Source organism: Notolepis coatsorum (assembly GCF_963971535.1).
Source record: "Notolepis coatsorum genome assembly, chromosome: 17".
Lineage (NCBI taxonomy): Eukaryota > Metazoa > Chordata > Actinopteri > Aulopiformes > Paralepididae > Notolepis > Notolepis coatsorum.
This window is the reverse complement of record NC_140181.1, coordinates 3,688,918-3,712,692: the sequence shown is the minus strand read 5'-3', so window position 1 is coordinate 3,712,692 and position 23,775 is coordinate 3,688,918. Positions and strand designations below refer to the sequence as shown.

The window sequence follows — 23,775 nt, the reverse complement described above, 5'->3', positions numbered from 1 at the left end:
ACAGTTACTCACCGTCGCACCAGTGGAGGCTGCTGACCAAATTTTTAGGTGAAGCACAAATTATTATATTATATTATATATTAAATAATATTTTTAAAACATCCCCCACTGTGTGTCAGTGGTCAGTGGACACAGATGAAAACATATTAACATTAGGTGACAGCGGACCTGACCAGATGAAAACATATTAGGTGAGAGCGCACCTGACCAGATGAAATCATATTAGGTGACAGCGCACCTGATCAGATCAAAACATTTTAGGTGACAGCGCACCTGACCAGATCAAAACATATTAGGTGAAGGTGACAAGGAAGCCACAGACTCATACCCCCCCGACACTCAACTAACCGCCTCGGACAGTCCTTCATACCAGTGGCCATCAGGCTCCACAACAGTGGGCAGCGACTGCTGCCAGACATCGACCTAGAACTAATAGGAACCCAAGTAGGACAATAACACTACCTTATGCATACTGCACCTTATGTGGATACTGTGATACTGTGAATAATGAATAATGTATATTTCAGTTAGTTAGATAGTAAATTATATTGACCTATTTGTTTACACTGCTTGTGTTGTTTTCACTACCTGTACCCCCCCCCCCTTCCCCCATGCTGCTATGATGCCTGAATTTCCCCAAGGGGATCAATAAAGGAATATCTTATCTTATCTTAAAAGGAAAGATGATATTACCTACCTGGGTTCCATCCTATAGAGGCAAATCTTTCCTGTGACAAAATGGGATCCAATGTAATAAAACTAAGTCAACCAACGAACTAGATTCCTGTACCGGATCTCCTCTCTGGTAAACAAGAATACCTTGAAGACTCTAACAGGAGCACTCATTCAAGGGTACTACGACTATGCTTGCACCTCATGGTACCAAAGCACCTCAAAGGCACTAAAAACAAGATTACAAACATCACAAAACAAACTGGTCAGACTACTGCTTGACCTTACTCCTAAAACCCACCTCACCCCTGTCCACTTTGACAACCTAGGATGGCTTAGAGTAGACGACAGAGTACAGCAACTTGCAATGGGCCTGGTCTACAAGATACACTACACCACTAAGATACCCATGTGCATGTCAAAATACTTCCCAAAGGTCAGTGAATACCACGACCACAACACCAGAGGGAGTTCCACAAATCATGTTCAACCCAGATAAAACAATTTAAAAAGTAAAAAAAAAAAAAAAAAAAAACGTTTTTTTTAATAAAAGAAAATAGTCATAACTTAGAAATTAGATTGCATAGGTCTATGAATCGATATCGCGATTCTGTTTCGATTAATTGCCCAGCCCTACAGTGTGTACAGTAAGTTAGCTTGGTGATTATCATTGTGGTGTAGGCTAAGCTGCCTAGCTACTGTTAGCATACAAGCACTGTAGCCTACTTCAGTGGCGGCCGGTGGGTACTTCGCCACTAGGGGCGCTATACCAAATATTTTGCAAACATGTACAGTACAGTACTGTACCACGCAAGACTCATGGCAAGACGTGAGCGATTCGACTCACGCTCACGGCAATGAATCGGCTCTTATGAACGAGTCGCTCAGCTGTTACTACAACAACACACAACCAGTCAAATAAAGTATAGTCTAGACTCTAATTCACAACTTGAAACACAATATAAATAGAAAAGTTAGAAACAAAACTCGCCCGTCTCCAAACACAGGCAGATCTCTCCCTCTCTCCTTCTCTCTCTCACACACAGCGCGACGTGGAATCAATTCGTTACACAATCAGACCTATTATATACCAAGAATAACTTCAGTATGAGTACAGGGCTGTACACATATTTTGCATATTGTTAAACGAGCCAAGGCTAGCTATTAAACTATCAATATGAATCGAAAATCTGGGACCCTGATGTAAACAAGACAAACGTCTTTCTCTGGTCTGCATCCCCTTAACAATTGTGTGTATTGAGCCGTACTGTATTGTACCCATTCTGCAATCTGTTAATAAAGTTCTCATTCATTCATTCATTCAAACATAGACGATATTGAACAAGCCATAATCCACGTATTTTCAATCCGAGAGAGCTGCGGTAGTTAAATCAATGAGCCATCGACATAGTCAGTGTGGTAAGTAACGTTATTATTGCATCCAAGATTGATACACGGCTGGCTAGGCAGTTGGTAGTCATAGTCTTGTGTTATAAAATAAATAAACAATCAGCAATGTCTCGCTTCATGAATGGCCAGCAGTAGCCTAACAGTACTGCTCCTAAAAAAAACTATTTACAAACGTTAACGTTAAGCACAGAGAGAGAGAGAGAGAGAGAGAGAGAGAGAGAGAGAGAGAGAGAGAGAGAGAGAGAGAGAGAGAGAGAGAGACTCACTGTTTAGTTGAAACGTCCAGGGCAGGAGAGCTTGATAAACGTGTATAATCCGCCATATAGCTTGTTAGCCAAGTGTTAGCTCGTTAGCACAACACTCAACAAGTACATTCCTTTGTCCATTTCCGCTCGAACAGACTGCAAACTACCTGGCGTTCTATCGCCATGCTCTAAGACAAACTCTAACCTTAACCAACTTTGAAAGAGTGCCTAAGCTTAACAGTCTAAAGAACTTGCAGTCACGGCACGCTCTAAGACAAACAACCTAGACCAACCTAGGAACCAACCTAGGAAGCTAGAAGCTAGAATTGGAACATTAGAAATTGGATTCGGCCAATCAGAGATCATCTCTGTGAAATTCTGCCACGGAAAAAAATACTGGCGTCGGCCAATCAGAGAGCGTCTCCGCGAAATGCGGCTACAGATATTCTTGACGCTACTGGCTAGACCGCTTCAAATCGCGCCCGGATTCCAACATAATAGTCATATTTCAACGCACAACGCGTTATGCACTGATTGGCTGTGACGGATACAGCGATCAAACTGTGACGCGCACTCAGAGCGCTATCGCGTATAGCCCGGGCCGAGAAATACAAAAAAATAAAAAAAATAAAAAAAACGTGATGTCACTTCCTGCTCTGGAAAACGAGTGTTTTTTAATTGCGATAATAACGTTATATTGTGCATTGGAAATACAAACATACTTAAAATTAGTAAATATTATTCATTTTAAACATGTTTATATTATTTATAGGGCTATAAAACTAAAAACAAAAAGATACCTTTTCTTGTTCTACTCTCATATAACCAGGCAGGGCCTGAAGGGGGGGGCGGCGCCCTAGCGCCCCCCAGTGGCGGCCGCCACTGGCCTACTTACTTTTTCATCCACAACATTTTTTCTGATCCAGATGCATAAATCCACTTCTTCATGTTGCTCAGTTGCTGGTTTATACTTCGGTCCTAATGTTGGCGCAAAGTTTAATTTAGCCTGACTTGTTATAGCTGTACAGCTTACTAACTACTAAACAACAACTTTCTTATAGTCTCAACTTTCACATAGTCAAAATGGGTCCAGCTGCATGTCCGGAGGATAGGTTTAGCTTGGGCCAATCTCAAGTTTCTCAAGTTTCTTTATTAGTTGTCATACAGAAGTACAGAATACTTTTATACAAAATGCTTCTTTATGTTACATTTAGTATAAAAGTATTCTGTACTTCTGTATGACAACTAATAAAGAAACTTGAGAAACTTGAGATTGGCCCGAGCTAAACCTATCCTCCGGACATGCAGCTGGGCCCATTTTGACTTTGCAATGCAGAAATCTCTGATTGGATTTGCAAGGCTGCCAATCATATTCAACCTCCGTGTATTGGATGTCAAGGGCTGTCAATCAATCAATCCTCCATTCAATGGCAAGAGTTTAACTGCACAGACCATGCTTAGATGAAGTTAATAGCCTATTTTGATTTGCTGTTATTTATTATTTATTTAACAATGGGTCACACCTGTGAAGTTTTCTTCACGAATAATTACTGCAGGCAATACTGCAGTGCAGGCCTGCTCAGAGCTGTCAATTTTGGCCATTTTTGAAAAAAAATAATTCACTGGCATTTTTTTTACAGAGGAAAACATTTATAATAAAAAAAAAATAATAATAATAATAAAAAAAAAAATATATATATATATATATATTTTTTTTAATATATAGGTATAGGTAAATTAATAACAATTATGAATTATGAGTGAATTTGTGTTTCACGTGTTGTCATAGAGAAACCTCCACTGCGTCGCACCCCAGAAAAATATCACCTACAGTTTTTTTTATTTTTACTTTTTACACATTTGCCATTCAAAGTCAGTGTGTGCGAAACAGGAGAAGAAAAGCACAACATTTTATTTATTTACATCAGGGTGCAAGACCTTAATGGACACAACATTCATTCGTAACAGCAGCACACTCGAGCGCTGACCCAGGAAATACGAGGGTCAACTGTCCATTTGAAACAGTTAACCCTGCAAAACAACCCTAATCAAGAGGGTATCAATTCCAGGTGTTTCGATGACTGTAAGAACCCTGTATCAGAAGCCTGAGCAGGTAAGAGAGCCTGTGCAAAGAGGAAGAATGCAGGAGTCGCTATACATTTTATATCCAAGTTCCATTCTATTGTTTTCTGAGACTTTTTTTCCACTCACAATTTTACATCTTAACCCTTTCACATCCACACTACAGAAGGTTAACCCTTTCACTACCACACTAACAAAGGGTTAACCCTTTCACTGAGACAATACAGAAGGTTAACCCTTTCACTACAGACGGTATGTAGTTTTCAAGTTTCTTTAATAGTTGTCATACAGAAGTACAGAATACTTTTATACAAAATGCTTCTTTCTGTTACGCTCCAGAGACTGTGCTAGACAAAAGATAAGTATGAAATAAAATAGTATAGCATGTAAAAATTGAAGTAAAAATAGAAGTCAAGTACGTAGACAGTGTTCAGTATATACATATGTACAATGTTCGATGCAGAATAGAAGTAACTGAGTTACCATACAATATACAATATACTATGCAATATACTAATATACAATACTATATAGTGCAAAGCAGAAATGGGATGAGGTACAATTTAGGTACAATTTACAGTAAGGTGTACTGAGGTATGGGTTGTAGTGCAAATCCTTTACCAATAAATATAAAGTGTGTTTAGGTGTTCTTTTTTTAAAACTTTAGCCATCCCGCCGGCTCTTTTTTGCGTTTATCGCATTTTTCTCTGGTCAAGAATGACCGACAGACAGAAACAGGTTGAATGGGGGTACAGATGGGGGGGAAGACACTCTGAGAAAGGCACGGCTGCAGTCCGGGAATCGAACTCGCTAAACCCCAGATCCGTGACGAGCACGGTTGTCCCCGGCGCCGAAATAGCGCTCGAGGTACGCGGTGAGCTACTGGAGCTCCCCTTGTTTAGGTGTTCTAAAGTGTGGAGAGTGGGTGCTGCATTGTGTTGTTTGTTTAAAGTGAGTGTGTGCGTGTGGATGTGTGTGTTGTGAGTGCATTTGATGGTTGTTGCATAGTGTTATTGTTCGTTGAGCAACCTGATGGCCTGGGGATAGAAGCTTCTTCTGAGTCTTTCTGTACTTGCCATGAGACTCCGGTATCGCTTGCCTGACTGCAGCAGTTCAAAGAGGCAGTTGTTTGGGTGGCCGGAGTCCTTGATAATACTCTTAGCCTTACCCCTGCACCGCTTGTTGTAAATGTTCTGGAGGGTGGGAAGCCCCCCTCCAATTGTGCGTTCGGCTGAACGTGCCACTCTCTGTAGTCTGCTTCGGTCTTGTGCGGTGCTATTCCCAAACCAGGAGGTGATATTGCCAGTCAGGATGCTCTCTATTGTACATGAGTAGAAGTTCTTAAGGATCTTCTGACTGACTTGGAACTTCCTTAGGCACCTGAGGAAGTAGAGGCGTTGTCGTGCCTTCTTCACAACACTGTCAATGTGTGTGGTCCATGTCAAGTCCTCGGATATGTGGGCTCCGAGGTACTTAAAACTGTTCACTCTCTCAACCGGTGCCCCGTCGATGCTGAGGGGGCTGTAGTCCCTGACCCCCGACCTCCTAAAATCCACAATCATCTCCTTTGTTTTGCTGACATTCAGGGAGAGGCTGTTCTCCTGGCACCATCCCGCCAGGACCTTGACCTCTTCCAGGTAGGCCCTCTCGTCGTTTGCAGAGATCAGGCCCACCACTACTGTGTCGTCAGCAAATTTGATGATTGTGTTGTTGTTCCGCTTAGCCACACAGTCATGTGTGTACAGGGAGTAGAGGAGGGGACTCAGAACACAGCCCTGGGGGGCCCCTATGTTGATGGTGATGGATGAGGAGGTGCAGTTGCCTGCTCTCACCACCTGGGGTCTGCCCGTCAGGAAGTCCAAGACCCACTGGCAGAGGTCATAGTTCAAGCCCAGGTCCCTGAGCTTGGCTATGAGTTTGGAGGTGGTGACTATGGTATTGAATGCTGAGCTGTAGTCGATGAATAGCATTCTCACATAGTTCCCCTGCCTCTTGTCCAGGTGTGATGCTGCTGTGTGCAGCACATGGGCTATGGCGTCCTCCGTGGACCTGTTGGGGCGGTATGCAAATTGCAGGGGGTCCAGGTTGATGGGGAGGGAGGAGCAGATGTAGCCCTTTACTAGCTTCTCAAAGCACTTCATGGCTATGGAGGTGAGAGCTACAGGGCGGTAGTCGTTGAGGCAAGCAGGCTTGGATTTTTTAGGTACAGGGATGATAGTGGACTTCTTCAGGCAGGTGGGGATGACAGCCTGTTCTAAGGACAGGTTAAATACGTCAGTGAATACCGGGGCCAGTTGGTCGGCACAGACTTTTAGGACGCGGCCGGGGATGCCGTCCGGTCCTGCTGCCTTCCTGATATTCACTTTTTTAAAGGTCCTCCTCACCTCATGCTCTGTTACCCTGAACACTGAGTCTCCATCAGCAGACCCCCCCCCCCATTGGTGGTTTGTAGGCTGGTGTTGTTATTCCAAGCCTCAAACCTCGCATAGAAGATATTGAGATCATTTGCTAAGGAGATGTCACTGTTCAGTTTGAGGGAGGTGCCTTTGTAATCTGTCATCGTTTCCCCAAGGGAACTCAGGGCACGCTAAGAGCGGGACGCTTAGCCAGTACTCATATAACTAGGTTATATAGCGTACTTGCATCGCGTCCCGCTCTTAAGCCATACCGAGATATGGGGTAGAGCGGACGCGAGGCCCGACAGATGCACCCCCTGAGGACCCGTAAGCCCACATCAAGGGGAAAGGGGAGTCCCGTCACCCCATCCTTCCTAATGAAAAGGGGGCGCAGTCAACTCCACCCGAGTGCGAACAAGAGGGAACTAGAACCCCTTGAACACACAGCACAGGCGGAACCACGTGTGACACAACACACCGTGGCCCATACCCACACACCCCTGCTACCCCACCAAAGGACGGGAAGCAGGAGAGGCCACAGAGCTCAGAACCGCCTGGGAGACAGAACCCCCGGTCATGTCCATGAGGTAAAACCTTACGAAGGGACCCGGGGAGGACCATGAAGCTGCGGCACAGATGTCCTCCACCGAGGCCCCACCCAGCAGAGCGGCAGAGGCCGCCACCCCACGAGTGGAGTGCACCCTGACGCCCCCAGGGGGAGCCAGCCCGGCCAGCGTGTAGCAGAGGGCAATGCCCTCGCACAACCAATGGGACAGGCGCTGTTTCGATAGTGCCTTACCGGCACGAGAACCACCGTAACAGACAAAAAGCTGATCGGTAGCCCTGAGGCCCTGAGTACGGCTGAGGTAAAACCTCAAGCCCGGACCGGACATGACAGGTGAAGGCCCACCTCCAACTCACTACCGTGAGGAGGTGGATGAAACGCCTAAACCACAATATCCCTGGAGCGGAAGGAACTCCGGATATTAGGCCGCAGAGTGGCAAAGACAGGCACTCTGGTCGTACCGAGAGAGCACAAAGCACACCCACGCGTTTAGCAGAGGTGACGGCCAGCAAGAATGCGGTCTTGAACGACAGCTGTTCCAACGGCGCTTGCTCAAGAGGCTCAAACGGGGCCAAGGACAACCGACGAGGACCAATTGAAGATCCCAACTCGGAGCCAAAGAGTGTTTTACCGGCTTAACGCGTCGGGCGCCAAGCAGGAAACGCTTCACAAGAGGGTGGCTGAACAAAACATCACCCTCAAATCCCTCATGATAAGAGGATATAGCTGCTGCATATACCCTCACCGTCGAAGCCGACAGTCTATCAAGGAGAGACTGGAGGTAACAAGGACAGCATCCAGGGGGCAGGACACCGGGTCCCTGCCCCCCGCCTTACACCACTCTTGGAACATACGCCAACCGCCCGCATAAAGCGTGACAGTGGAGGGAGCATGTGCATTCCGGATGGTATCAACCACAGAAGGGTCCATCCTCTCCAGACTTACCCTCTCACCAGCCAAACCATCAGATGTTGGCACAACACCGGGTGCTGAAACAGCGACCCGTGTGCTTGAGAGAGGGCCCGTGATGACCAAGGAACAGGCCATGACGGGATACCAAGAGCTGGATCAGGACCGGGAACCACACAGTTGCGCCCCGGTCCGGCGCAATCAGGATCAAGGACCTGCGCTCCTCAACGTACCCGCCCCAACAACCAACCTAACAGATGTATGGGGAAAGAATCCCAGGCGGCGCTGCATCGGTCCCAGACCTGCCTGACTATGTCCGGACATAATCCCCACACGTCAGGGTGAGGACCGCCCCGCGACATTACACCTGTACCCACATTCACCCTGCCGGGGATGTGGGAAGCCCTCAGGCCGCGCAGATAGAGAACGCCCATAGCCAGCCGCCTGCCGCCCGGTGCAACACGCTCTGAGAGGGATGCCCATAGCACTCCACCCGTTGACTGGGAAGAGGAGTACTCTACTTCCAGTCTACAGCAACCCCAGGCTGGTAGGAACCCTGCCTGGCATGAGACCTGACGATCCACCTTGACCGCCAAGGACCAGAACGTCGGCAGGGCAGAATACACTTCGTAACCCCTGACGACGCAGAGGCCCCAGTGCGGCCTCCACGCACTTGGTGAAGATGCGGGGAGCCAGAGAAAAGCCGAACGGCAGCCCCTGGTACTCATACGCTAACCTTGTAAGAAAGCGTAGGTAAGCCCTAGGACGGAAGATCGGGGATGCGAACACGCATCCTACAGGTCTATGGAGGAGAACCAGACCCCCACCTGACAGTGTTCAACAGGTAGAAGACGATCCAAAAAATACTGAACCTTCCCATGGTCCAACATGGGTCTGACACCCCCCCCCCCCTTCCCGATTTCTCAGGCACCAGAGAACACCGGGAGGAAAACGCCACGACGATGGCTTGCTTCGTCCACAGAGATCAGATCTCGTCGACCAGAGCTGTCACTGCTGGTGACCCTGACAATAGGGTCTGTACCAAACCCGAAAACGGGTGGGGTTGTGTTTTGAATACAAGTCCCCGCCTCAGCGTTCTCTCCATCCACCTCGACATATGGTACTGCTGTAGCCATATGTGATGACACTCCCAACGCACCCGCCGCCATGTGGCGCAGGTCCGCCAGGAACTGTAGATAGGCGGCCTGGTCCCACCCGCTGTGCGTAGCCAACCCTGGACCCGTGCGAGCAGAGCGTTCCGTGGAGTCGGGTCGGAACCTGACACTACCCACGAGGCAACCGCACCCAAGGGGGGACCCCGACAGAAAGGGCCGGTTTGATACGGGGAAGCTAACATCAATCCAGGTGACAAAAGCCCCCCCACTGAACACCCCTCCAGAACATGCTGAGGTGTTCTGCAGCCGGACATGCAAGGCATGAGGACCCCAAGGGTTCCTACACACCGTAGCCCTGCAGTGATATTACTACCACCTAAATCACGCGCACCTCTTCTTTTCAGACCACTGCCGATCTCGCGGGAGTGGGAGGCACCAAACAGCAACCTCCACTGTGGTGTGCACCATGAAGGGGTTAATGAATAAATTAACTAACACCACGAACATACTGTAGAATGGGCAAGCCCATGTACACAACGTTAAGGGGAGGCGGACCAGAGAGAACCAGTCCCGCATTCATTCATAATATTCACAACAGCACACCAGCCCTAGACCTCAGCCCATTTACCCATGAAGGTAAACAAAGCCCCCCCCGCACTACTCCCCCAGTAGACACCGATTGACCGTCAGCATGAATGGTTGAGAGGAGGGAAAAACTGTAGCATAGACAGACATTCCCGTAGCAGAGAGACAGAACAAAACAGTAGCCCCACTATAGCATAGCGTTCGACGCTAATGTGGACAGAAAACAGTCAGCTGAGCCACAACACTGGTCGCCGCTACATTCCGTCCTGCAGCAGTATAGCTCTACTGCCACCCGCCGAGCCGACTCGCTCTCAAGCATCGGCTACCGGGTGGGACACCGTTCAAACCCCGCCGAGGCACAGGATCAATGCTACCTGGCTAGGCTACCTAGCCACGGCACACCCGCCCTGTACCCTGTTGTCAACCCATTTACCCGTAAAAAGGGGTCAAATAGGACTCAGCAAAACCCCCACATTAGCTACCGACTGACCTTCATTAATGAACCGGTTTAAGAGGAGGGAAAAGCGACAACATCCCACGGCGGGGACAGTGCCCAACATGTCAGCAGTAGTGTTAGCATTTAGCATTAGCATTTAGCGTTAGCATTAGTGTTTAGCAGCACGCTTCAGGATCGCTTGGAACCCGTCCACTGCAGTGGAACGTTCACCAAACCGACACACAACTTAGTTGTGTAACAAAACACACCAGCATTACTAACACTAGCATCAATGCCTGATGACACAGGGCTCACCTGTGTGCGAGCCGGCTCGATAGCCAACCTTGCACGCTGTTCCTCGATCTGCTGCCACAAGACGAGGGAACATCAGAATAGACCCGACGTGTCGTTGGAACATACCCCGAAGATTCCAGTGGTAAGCAAATCTCCGTAAGCACACAATATTATCTAAACTTTTCGAACAGCTAGTTGCATAGGGCGACTTGCATCCGCTATGATGGAAACGAAAATAGAGGAAGAGTGAGTGGTGGCCATGTACTATGTAGCACGCCACTAAAGGGGCGGGGCCTGGCAGGTGGTGGGTGTATTTGGTTTTTTCGTTGATGGAGTACAATAGGTACATGAGATGAGGTATATCTCGGTATGGCTAAGAGCGGGACGCGATGCAAGTACGCTATATAACCTTCTGTAGTGTGGTAGTGAAAGGTTAACCTTCTGTAGTGTGGTAGTGAAAGGTTAACCTTCTGTAGTGTGGTAGTGAAAGGTTAACCTTCTGTAGTGTGGTAGTGAATGAATGAATGAATGAATGAAAACTTTATTTAACAGATTGCAGAATGGGTACAATACAGTACGGCTCAATACATACAATTGTTAAGGGGATGCAGACCTGAGAAAGACGTTTGTCTTGTTTCCATCAGGGTCCCCCATTTTCAATTCATATAGACATTTATGACATACACAACATACATGACATTTATGGCATAGGGACATATAGGTATTTAGTACTGATACATTTGTGACATAAACGGTATTCCAATATACAGTACTGTTACCCCTAGATCCTGACAGAGTATATACATATGATGGGGAGGGGACTGTACATTAGGGGGGGGGTGGGTGGGTGGGAGAGAAATATACATACGGCGGGGAGGGAATATATACATGCGGTGGGGAGGAGACTGTCTATTAGGAGGTGGTGGGGGTTTTGGGCATTTACGGTGGCCAGTTTCGAATTGCAGCCTCCCGTAGGTGCTCTTTAAGAGCGGTTTTGAATGTGGGCAGGGATTCACATTCCTTTACAGCAGGGCTATTCAACTGGCGGCCCGCGGGCCAGATCCGGCCCGCGGGATGATGCTGACCGGCCCGCCAAAGATTACATGATAAAAAAAAAATAAAAAAAAAAAAATTATATATATATATATTTTTTTTTTTCCTTTTTTCTTTTCATGTCAACGTTAACACGCACAATTGAGCCAAAAGTCACTCAATTAATGACAGATTTCATTGATAAATTGAGGGAAAACTTTGCAAGTCGATTTGATGAATTTGACATGTCCAGAGAATTGATGCATTTTGTGAGCAACCCATTTGCCAATGTAGCTGCTATTTCCACAAAAGGACAAGAGTTCCTTGCATCACTTCACATTGATGAAGGTCTCCTGCAACTTGAAATAATTGACATGCAAGCATCATCTGCTCTGAAGCAGGCACTTGAGAATGAATCCACCACAACATTTTGGATAAAGTGTATTCATGTCAAGACATTCCCCAAAATAAAAACGCTGGCAATATCTGTGCTAACAATGTTTGGCTCAACATACACCTGTGAATCCAGTTTCTCTCACATGAATGCCATTAAAACAAGCAACCGTGCCTCCTTGACAAATGAGCATTTGCATCACTGTTTGCGGGTAGCCCTCACTTCCTATGAACCCTCTTTCTCTGCCATTGCCCAGTCAAAGAAGTGCAATCGCTCTCATTAGATGTGTGTATGTAGGCTAGGCCTGTCTGCCCCCCACCCCCCTGCTGTTTGAGAGTTAAGAGTGGACAATAAGTGCTAATAAGATGCTGTGATTTGCTGTTGTTGCACAGACATGAAGCACTTTTTCATACGCTCAGCTGCACTATAAATGTGTTTTTTTGTTCAAGTGTTGATGTTAGAATGTTCAGATGCACATCATGCACTTGTTTGTTTTTTATTTTATTTTTATATTGAAATGTTGAAGAGGAGATGTTGCAGTTGTTGCACAGTCATAAATGAAGCACTTGTTGCAGGAGATGTTGCAGATGTGGCACATAAATGAAGCACTTTTTTTGAAAAGTATACTACTTTTGCAATGTAGTTAAATAAAAGTTGTGAAAATGTGGTTGCGTGTTGTGTCAAGTGTACATATATTCATAGCACGGGGAGGCGCCGTGGCAGTCCGGCCCCTGGCCCCTTGGGTTTCTGACAATGTGGCCCCCTGAACAATTTAGTTGAATAGCCCTGCTTTACAGCTTTGGGTAGGGCGTTCCACATTGTTGTGGCATAATTGCGAAACGTGTTTAGTCCCTTGTTTGAGCCGAATCTGGGTTTAACATGATTTGTTGAGCTTCCTCTGGTGTAGTGGTTGTGGTATTCACTGACCTTTGGGAAGTATTTTGACATGTACATGGGCACCCCGGTCGTATAGTGTATCTTGTAGACCAGGCCCATTGCAAGTTGCTGTACTCTGTCGTCTACTCTAAGCCATCCTAGGTTGTCAAAGTGGGCAGGGGTGAGGTGGGTTCTGGGGTTCAGGTCAAGTAGTAGTCTGACCAGTTTGTTTTGTGATGTTTGTAATTTTGTTTTAAGCGCCTTTGAGGTGCTTTGGTACCATGAGGTGCACGCATAGTCATAGTACCCTTGAATGAGTGCTCCTGCCAGAGTCTTCAGGGTATTCTTGTTTACCAGAGAGGAGATCCGGTACAGGAATCTAGTTCGTTGGTTGACTTTTTTTATTACATTGGATGCCATTTTGTCACAGGAAAGATTTGCCTCTAGGATGGAACCCAGGTAGGTAATTTCATCTTTCCTTGTGACAATATTGTCACCCACTGTAACTGAGAAGCCGTCGGTCTTGTTGAGTTTGTTATTTGAACCGAAGAGAATGGACTCAGTTTTGCCCATGTGTAATGATAGTTTGTTATCAGCGAGCCATATGCAGATTTTGCCTAGTTCCGAGCTGAGGGTTTTTTCAACCTGCAACTTGTTCTTGTCAGAGACCAGCAGGGCTGAGTCGTCCGCAAACAGGAACAAGTTGCAGTCACAGGCAGACGACATGTCATTTGCATAAATTAGGAAGAGGTGAGAAGAGGTGAAAGGTTAACCTTCTGTAGTGTGGTAGTCAGGGGTGCAGTCGTAATATCAGAAGTGCCTGTACTCTGTTTAAATGACGCCACGTGCATGCGCGCTCCCGCATGCGCATACATGTTCCCTTGCGTGCCCACAGAACAGATGATTATTATGCATAAATAGTAGGAAACATGTTTGTATAGGAAATTACTAGTTTTAGTTTCGTTTTTGTAAATATTGCCTTGAAATAGAGAAGCTGAAAAAGGTAGCAGGGTGTAGCCTTCAATATATAAAGAAATTATATTGTCAACAGATATGGTTGAAAAACAAACAATGTTTTAAATGTAATTGTAGATACAATATTGTAGTTACAATTCTTTAATTGAATTAACTTAAACTAGAAAAGTAAATACAAACTAAATTAACAATGTAACTTACAGTTTATAGAAGGACAGTTTCCTTCTGAAGCACAACTTAATGCCTCATCCTTCCAGTTGGGACCATTTGTCACATAGTGAGAGCTCCACAGCTCAAGCAAACCCCCACCAATTGGTACAGGGCTTGTATGTTGGTTTTGCACTTCTTGTTCTTTGTTATGCTATTGGTATCCTATTGTTATGCAAAGACTAGGTGATAGATAAGTTGCCGGTACTTGGCACACGGCGCGACAGGTCGAGTGAAAGTTGTGAATGCATTTTTGTTTGTTGTGAACGTACTTCTGCTCAGAAAAGTGCTGGGACAGCGTGGTACCGCGTGGGACCACCACTGCACCACTGGTGGTAGTGAAAGGGTTAACCTTCTGTAGTGTGGTAGTGAAAGGTTAACCTTCTGTAGTGTGGTAGTGAAAGGTTAACCGTCTGTTGTAGTGTGGTAGTGAAAGGTTAACCTTCTGTAGTGTGGTAGTGAAAGGGTTAACCTTCTGTAGTGTGGTAAGTGAAAGGTTAACCTTCTGTAGTGTGGTAGTGAAGGGTTAACCTTCTGTAGTGTGGTAAGTGAAAGGGTTAAGCTTATAATATTGTACTACTAATTGGTGTAGTACAATTGCCACTCGGGGGCGAGGAAGTTGCAGTGTGGTACATTTCCACATTCTCTCTTCATTTTTTAAACAGACTTTTTAAGACCTGGACAGTAAATAGTGAAGCAAATTGATGATTTTCATTTGGTTTATAACCGATATATAGAGATGAGCTTTAAGAGGATAATACCATTATCATCATTTTGAGCAGGTATGTCTGTCTCCAGTCAAACTGGGCAGAGGGCCGTTATCAGCTGGGTGAAACATAGCGTCTGTGAGGTTCGCCGCTTCCCTGGACCTTTAATTCCTGTTCACTGTACTTTAATTCCCTGTCTCCTCACCTCTCCAGCCCCCACCCTCGCGTTCGTTAGTCTCGTCTGCTCTTCAGCAGCCCACACCCTTGGACTACCTGTCATTATGTGTTTGATTGGTCCGTGCCGAACACACACTTCTAGTTCAAGTATCAATTACCATCACGCACCTGAGGTGTGTTCTAATTAGCGCCCCAGTGGGCTTTAAATAGCTCGATCTCCCCCTCAGTCCGGGGTCGGGTCATTCCATATCATATCTCAATCTGTAAGCTCCTACGGGAGTTTCCCTATCTGTCTGAATGCTGTTCCATCTCCGGCGTTAGACGAGGTGCAAGCCTTCGCCACCTGTCGCCGTTTGCCTGGAGTGGGACACAGTACTGCGCTCTCTAATACTCTACGGGAGGTATTCCAGTGTTTCACTCCAGACTCCGCGCCAGACGCGCTCTTCACTCCAGACGCGCATCCAGACGCGCATCCAGACGCACTCCAGACCTCCGCGCCAGATGCGCTCTTCGAACCGGCGCGTTCTCCAAGCAGACGCGCACCACTCAGACCTCCGCGCCAGACGCGCTCTTCACTCCAGACGCGCATCCAGACGCGCATCCAGACGCACTCCAGACCTCCGCGCCAGATGCGCTCTTCGAACCGGCGCGTTCTCCAGGCAGACGCGCACCACTCAGACCTCCGCGCCAGACGCGCATCCAGATGCGCATCCAGACGCACTCCAGACCTCCGCGCCAGATGCGCTCTTCGAACCGGTGCGTTCTCCAAGCAGACGCGCACCACTCAGACCTCCGCGCCAGACGCGCTCTTCACTCCAGACGCGCATCCAGACGCGCATCCAGACGCACTCCAGACTCCGCGCCAGACGCGCTCTTCACTCCAGACGCGCATACAGACGCGCATCCAGACGCACTCCAGACCTCCGCGCCAGATGCGCTCTTCGAACCGGCGCGTTCTCCAAGCAGACGCGCACCACTCAGACCCCGCGCCAGATGCGCTCTCCGAGCCGGCGCGCTCTCCTCCAGACGTCTAGCCTGCGCGCTCCTACTCCATCCCTGTAAGCAGCTCTGACCCTCGCCCTGTTCCAAGGCCCGAACCCTGTTTTCTCTGTCCCTGTCCCCAGCCCGCCTCCGCGGGCCTCTGTCCCTGTTTCCCCTCTCTAGTCCTCCCTGTCCAGTCCTTCTAGTCCTCCTAGTCCTCCCTGTCCAGTCCTTCTAGTCCTCCTAGTCCTCCCTGTCCCCAGCCCGCCTCCGCGGGCCTCAGTCCCTGTTTCCCCTCTCTAGTCCTCCTAGTCCTCCCTGTCCAGTCCTTCTAGTCCTCCTAGTCCTCCCTGTCCAGTCCTCCTAGTCCTCCCGGTTCCTGCCCTGTTCCCTTGCCCTGGCCCTGTCCTTTAGCCTTCCCTTAGCCTTCCCCTTAGCCAGCTCGCCTCTTAAAGGCACTGTGCCTATTTTCCCAAGTTCTTGTTTCCTGTGATTTTTGTTCTCCCTTAAAGGGACAGTGCCGTTTTCTGTTGTTTTCAATAAATGCCCAGTTCTTGGCTTACTCTCATACCTGTCTTGTGTTGTGCGATTGGGGTCGGTTACAAACCATAACAGTACGACCCGACCCGTCGACGACCCCAGCCAGCACAGACGGTGTATGTTGAGTTTGCCTTTTTTTTTTGTTCCCTCTAGTTCCCCTGTTAGCCTTTGTTAGCTTCCCTGTTAGCTTCCCTGTTTGCTCCCCTGTTAGCCTGTCAGTCTCCCCTGTTGACTCCCCTGTAGCTTCCTTGTTAGCCTCGTTAGCTCCCCTGCAGCTTGCTAGGCCTCTACTACCAGCATGGCCCCAGTCTGCTAGCTTAGCCCCGGCTGCTAGCACAGCCTCTATGTTAATGCAGCCCTTGCAGCAAGCATAGGCCCTGTAGCTACATTTACATTTACATTTAGTCATTTAGCTGACGCTTTTATCCAAAGCGACTTACAAGTTCTGTACGACAAGCCATCAGGAAGAGCACAACTCTATCAGCTGAGTAACAATGTTCATCAAAGTGTTGAGTGCTACAGTGTAGGTTAGTTTATTAGGACAAGTGCATGACAGTATGGTTAGTTAGGGTTAGATTTTTTTATTTTTATTTTTTTTTATTTATTCAGATAATGGTTGAAGAAGTGCGTCTTTAGTCAACGGCGAAAGATTGGACGTGTTTCGGCTGTCCTAACTGGGGTGGGTAGTTCATTCCACCATTGTGGGGCAAGGACTGAGACCTGCCCAGGCAGCTAACCCGGTCTCTCTGCATGGCCTCCACTTTTTGTGTAGCTCTCCCACTGCTAGGACTGCCCTTTCAGCTAGCAAGGTCAGTTTTCCCACTGCTAGGACTGCCCTTTCAGCTAGCAAGGTCAGTTTTTCCCCACTGCTAGGACTGCCCCTTCAGCTAGCAAGGTCAGTTTTCCCACTGCTAGGACTGCCCTTTCAGCTAGCAAGGTCAGTTTCCCCACAGCTAGGACTGTCCTTCCAGCTAGCTTGTTCTCTCATGCTGGTCCAGCCCTGTTCTGCCAGCCTAGCTCCGGCAGCTAGCGCAGCCTCTATGTTAATGTAGCAGTACAGCTAGCATAGGCCCTGTAGCTATCAGTGCCCTGGCAGCTACCCTAGTTACCCCTCAGCTCCTTTAGTTACCCCGCAGCTCCTCTAGTTACCCCTCAGCTCCTCTGGTTACCCCTCAGCTCCTCTAGTTACCCCTCAGCTCCTCTAGTTACCCCTCAGCTACCATAGTTACCCCTCAGCTACCCTAGTTACCCCTCAGCTACCCTGCCCCTTGCTAGCCCCACTTTTGGTGTAGCTTCCCCGCTAGCATGGCCCAATTTTTGTTTGTTGCCTTGTTTTTGTCCCCTGCCCCTCTGTCTGTATTTTTGGGTCGCCCGGTGGCTCCCGTGGAGGGGGGAGTACTGTGAGGTTCGCCTCTTCCCTGGACCTTTAATTCCTGTTCCCTGTACTTTAATTCCCTGTCTCCTCACCTCTCCAGCCCCCACCCTTGCGTTCGTTAGTCTCGTCTGCTCTTCAGCAGCCCACACCCTTGGACTACCTGTCATTATGTGTTTGATTGGTCCGTGCCGAACACACACTTCTAGTTCAAGTATCAGTTCTAATAAGTTCTAATTAGCGCCCCAGTGGGCTTTAAATAGCTCGATCTCCCCCTCAGTCCGGGGTCGGGTCGTTCCGTATCATATCTCAATCTGTAAGCTCCTACGGGAGTTTCCCTATCTGTCTGAATGCTGTTCCATCTCCGGCGTTAGACGAGGTGCAAGCCTTCACCACCTGTCGCCGTTTGCCTGGAGTGGGACACAGTACTGCGCTCTCTAATACTCTACGGGAGGTATTCCAGTGTTTCACTCCAGACTCCGCGCCAGACGCGCTCTTCACTCCAGACGCGCATCCAGACGCGCATCCAGACGCACTCCAGACCTCCGCGCCAGATGCGCTCTTCGAACCGGCGCGTTCTCCAAGCAGACGCGCACCACTCAGACCCCGCGCCAGATGCGCTCTCCGAGCCGGCGCGCTCTCCTCCAGACGTCTAGCCTGCGCGCTCCTACTCCATCCATGTAAGCAGCTCTGACCCTCGCCCTGTTCCAAGGCCCGAACCCTGTTTTCTCTGTCCCTGTCCCCAGCCCGCCTCCGCGGGCCTCTGTCCCTGTTTCCCCTCTCTAGTCCTCCTAGTCCTCCCTGTCCAGTCCTTCTAGTCCTCCTAGTCCTCCCTGTCCAGTCCTTCTAGTCCTCCTAGTCCTCCCTGTCCCCAGCCCGCCTCCGCGGGCCTCAGTCCCTGTTTCCCCTCTCTAGTCCTCCTAGTCCTCCCTGTCCAGTCCTTCTAGTCCTCCTAGTCCTCCCTGTCCAGTCCTCCTAGTCCTCCCGGTTCCTGCCCTGTTCCCTTGCCCTGGCCCTGTCCTTTAGCCTTCCCTTAGCCTTCCCCTTAGCCAGCTCGCCTCTTAAAGGCACTGTGCCTATTTTCCCAAGTTCTTGTTTCCTGTGATTTTTGTTCTCCCTTAAAGGGACAGTGCCGTTTTCTGTTGTTTTCAATAAATGCCCAGTTCTTGGCTTACTCTCATACCTGTCTTGTGTTGTGCGATTGGGGTCGGTTACAAACCATAACAGCGTCCAAACAACAGCCTAATTAATTGAAAAACCAAGTAGTTGGTTGATCCTGAAGGTTGATTAACACTTTGGTCGCCAGGCTTATATTCATAATAAACCATCCCACGCCAGCTCTATTTGTCTATGGAGAAGTTCCCCTTCTTTGCAGGGCTATAACTTTTTAAATTGTATTGCTAAATTGACATTACTATGGCCCATTCAACGTCAAGTATCTATTGTTCAGGGTGTAGCAACGTTATACTTTTTCATTCACATATTCATACTAAAATACGGTCTAAAGTATAAGTATGTTTTTATCGTTTTCTGCAGCATTCTCCAGAACGTGATTTATAGCCCTAAATGCATTATATTGATGATCAAATACAGTTTAATAGCGATCTGCGCAAGATAAAAAATTTCAAATGGACGTGCTTCTAGAAGTTACTACTTATCATCTGATGTTGACCGAATGGGGGGGGGGGGGGGGTTGTTTATAATTCCGTGGCCAACGTTAGATGATTCATCTAGTGTGGGTGATATGATCATTAGAGCAGTTTGTATCGAACACGTTAAAAAATAACGCTGAAACTAACCGTAGCTTCCTCGTAGCGTTGGGCGATGAGCGTGGAGCAGAAATATTCCTATTATGGGATGTTGAAATATGCGATCCATCTCCAGGTTGTATAATAGTATATACGTCCAAATCATGTTGTTTATCGAGTTATTGGTAACGGATTGCTATCCATTGTGTCTAGCTTGAGTCCCGGGAGTATTAGCGAGTGATCGGACCGAATTGGAATGAGCACCAGCTTCCGTTTCCGGTTTCCGGTTTGAGCGATCCGCCGATCCGCCACCAGATGGCCCTCTTGAACCGTTGGAGAGTTGAGAGGGGATCAACAGTAGATCTCAAGTCTCTGGGGGAGAAATATGATTGCGATCACAGATTTGTGAAATATTGATCTCAATGGCGTGGTACGGCGTCTTTGGCAGAATGAGCATGGCGGGGAATGACGTGGTAAGGCGTTTTTGGCGACCAAAGTGTTAAGGATGTCTATGTTTTTCTATATGCATATAATGTAGATATATATCGGTGGGTGACAGCATCTACTGAGACGGATCTATAGATCTTAAAAAGTAGCTGGCAGGCAGAGAGTGTGCTCAGCAGACTGACACCACAGAGGCATCAAGGTCAAGTGTTTCACAGCAGCGCTGGCGCCACATAGCAGGGTAATCACAGAGGGGGGATGATATCTCAGAGTGCTATAGTGATCTGGGTCAAATAGCTGTGGTCAAAGATGGCCATGTCACACCGGGAGACACTAGGATTCGCCTGTTCGAATCCAGCTCCCGGCGTTGCTATCAGCTTGGCTGGCCCCTCGCACTGATACAATTGGCCGTATCAGAGGGTGGGAAAGCTGAAGGGTGGGTCCTGGGCGTTGTGGACAGCGACCCCTACAGTTCGGTCGGGGCGCCTGCTCAGCGAGGGTTGGATCTGAGGAGAGATAGTGTGGCCTCCCACACGCTACACTCTCCCCGGTGAGAACCTGCGCGGCCAGGTTGGCCTGCCCCAGGCTGAACATGCGTCGGAGGAAAGCATGTGACAGTCTCCGGTCTCCCGGACCAACAGTCGGGGAAAGTACGCAACAACCAGGAAGGGTGGGATGGGAGAGAAATCGGGAAAAAGGAGGGGAAGAAAGATAAAAAAAAATAAAAAAAAATATGGCCATGTCACATAGTACCGAGGAAAAGGGGCGGGCCCGTCGTTGCTATGACGAAGATCATATAACTAAGTGTTCTTCCACGTATGAGTTAGACTAAGAAACGAATCCCACAGGAGAGAAGAACCATCAGAGACTCTCATCCCTCTCACCCTGGCCAGGGGTGGGGAGGGGAGATGACACATCATCATTAGCTTCGGCTAACGGGAGAAGGGTGTTGGCTAACGACAAGGCCTTAGCCACTATTGGACTGAACAGCAGAAGAGACGATAGCAAGGACAATACAATCTGATAACATCTGATCTGAGGCTTTTGTTTATGTAATAAACAAAGTTTTTCAAGAAAGGTACTACGCTGTCCAGTGTCGAATACTTATGGTTACGGAGTTGCATTAAAGGGGAATGACAAAGATTGTACAGCCAGTATGAGAAGACGTCAAAGAAATAAACACAACGCAGAGTCAGCGGATGGAGAGGTGATAACACAAGTCAAACAGATGAAGAGGTGATACTGGCTGATTGATCGTCGGAATCTAACAATAGTCTAAAATCACTTTCCAGACTCTCCAGAGCTGCAGGGAACCCTGAGAGTAAAAGAGCAGCAATAAAAAGGACACACACACACACACACACACACACACACACACACACACACACACACACACACACACACACACACACACACGGCACGGCTCTCACCTTGAGCTTGGAGATCATGTTCTTCTCAGAGTCGTCGAAGCCGCTCTGGTTGGTGAGCAGCCTGCGGGCCAGGTGCTGCTTGTAGTACCGCTCGAACACATCCTTCTCCTGCATGAAGCGGAACAGCACCATGGGCTTGTCCAGGACCGACTCCACCTCCTGCTCCGTCAGCTGCAACACACAAGGGGGGGTGAGCCTTAACCCTTAACCCTTTCACTACCACACAAATGTGAATGGTACCCAACCCTAATACTAACCTTGTACCGTCTTTCACAAGTATGCTACTAAGGAATCTACCATGCCAATATTACTACCTTGACTATATTATTACCTACTATGCACTCAAGTTCGACACTATTTGAAGAACAATGTTACTTACGCTTAGTTTAGTTTAAGTTTCTTAATTTTTTTACCCAGGGACTGATTGATTGATTGAATTTATTGGACAATCTAAAATCACATACAATACTGATACACAACATGTACAGCCATCACTTATAATTTAAAACCGTAGAGGATTGAAACACAATAAAACCTTACGGTTTATTTCCATTGTGGTCCTCAACAGTGCACATTGATCAACGTCTTCAGTTTCCACATCAATGTAAATGTGTCAGAATTAGCTAATGAGCTAGTTTCCATCTGTAGTCCCTGCCTACCATGCATGTCTTCATGGTGTGGGAGGAAACCAGAGTACCCAGAGGAAACCCACGCGAACACAGGGAGAACATGCAAACTCCACACAGAAAGGCCCCCTGCTGGGGTTCGAACCCAGGACCTTCTTGCTGTGAGGCAGCAGAGCTAACCACTGGGCCACGGTGCTGCCAGAGTTGTACCCTTCCTGCTGACTTATTGTACAGAACTTGTCGCTTTGGATAAGTATCCGCTAAATGACTAAATGTAAAATGATATAGGCCAGAATTTCACAACTGTCTATAGGACGGAGATAACAATGGGGAGAATGAAACCCATGATCAGAAGAATAGTAATCGTCTACTTTCTCTAATTGGACTAATTGGAGTCGGTGGGTTAAATAGTGAAATAAACCAGTGATGTGATGGGGCTGCATACCCCTTGCACCCCCTTCTTCAGCTTGTCGTCGATGAAGAGAGAGAGGTACTCTGGCGAGCGGGAGTTGAGGTTCAGGAAGTACTCAAAGTCCCCGGCGATGGTCTGCTTGAAGAGCCTGTCGTTGTTGAAGGACTCCAGGAGGAAAGGGTCGAAGCGCGTCTTCAGGTCCAGCAGGCCCTGCGGGGGGGGGGGGGGGGGGGGGGGGGAGGAGATGATGTCACTGTGTGCATTTGTTTGATAATACAACCATGACTCCACTTTCACCTTCAGTTCAGCTCTCTGGTCTGCAAGTGGTGTAACAGATTGATTGATTGAAAACTTTATTAACAGATTGTAGAATGGGTACAATACAGTACGGCTCAATACACACAATTGTTAAGGGGATGCCGACCAGAGAAAGACTTTCGTCTTGTTTACATCAGGGTCCCCCATTTTCAATTCATAATGAGCTCTCTGATCTGCAAGTGGTGTAACAGCTCCCTCTGATCTGCAAGTGGTATTGAGATTTCTCTGGGCGACAAAAATAAATAAATAAATAAATAAAAGAAACGTAATATTCAGAAGGACTTTTTCGCCCTATTTTGAGACATGAACCGGTCCGATGGAAGCTCAGAGCGTGCTCTCAGTACTCCGTACCTGGATGTAGTCGACGGGGTTCTTGCCCTCGCCCTCCTCCGACACCAGGGCCTTGCCCTGCTCCCTCAGGTACAAGCTCATGCACTCACACATGGTCTTCAGGCTGTCCGGCACGCGGCTGAACAGCTTGTACATGCAGCCCATGTCTGGAGGAGGAGGAGGGAGGAGGAGAGGAGAGGAGAGGAGAGGAGAGGAGAGGAGAGGAGAGGAGAGGAGAGGAGAGGAGAGGAGAGGAGAGGTGGTGAGAGGAGAGGAGGGGGGAGGGGAGAGGGGAGGAGAGGAGAGGTGGTGAGAGGAGAGGAGAGGAGAGGGGAGGGGAGAGGGGAGGAGAGGAGAGTAGGAGCGAGGAGAGGAGAGGAAAGGAGAGGGGAGGAGAGGAGATGAGAGGTGGTGAGAGGAGAGGAGAGGAGAGGAGAGGGGAGGGGAGGAAAGGAGAGGTGGTGAGAGGAGAGGGGATGGGAGAGGGGAGGAGAGGA

The 23,775-nt window shown here is 48.2% G+C and overlaps 1 protein-coding gene across 1 annotated transcript in view; it reads right to left on the bottom strand.

The window, feature by feature from the left end:
* LOC311244603 (cullin-3-like) overlaps positions 1-23,775 on the bottom strand; it is a gene marked incomplete at both ends in the record, with an annotated part of 78,242 nt that overhangs the window by 22,469 nt on the left and 31,998 nt on the right. The window contains 3 exons of the mRNA XM_084334200.1: positions 21,593-21,763; positions 22,664-22,840; positions 23,300-23,445. Of these exons, the coding sequence (XP_084190326.1) occupies positions 21,593-21,763; positions 22,664-22,840; positions 23,300-23,445 (494 nt within the window). The remainder of the gene's footprint in view (positions 1-21,592; positions 21,764-22,663; positions 22,841-23,299; positions 23,446-23,775) is intronic.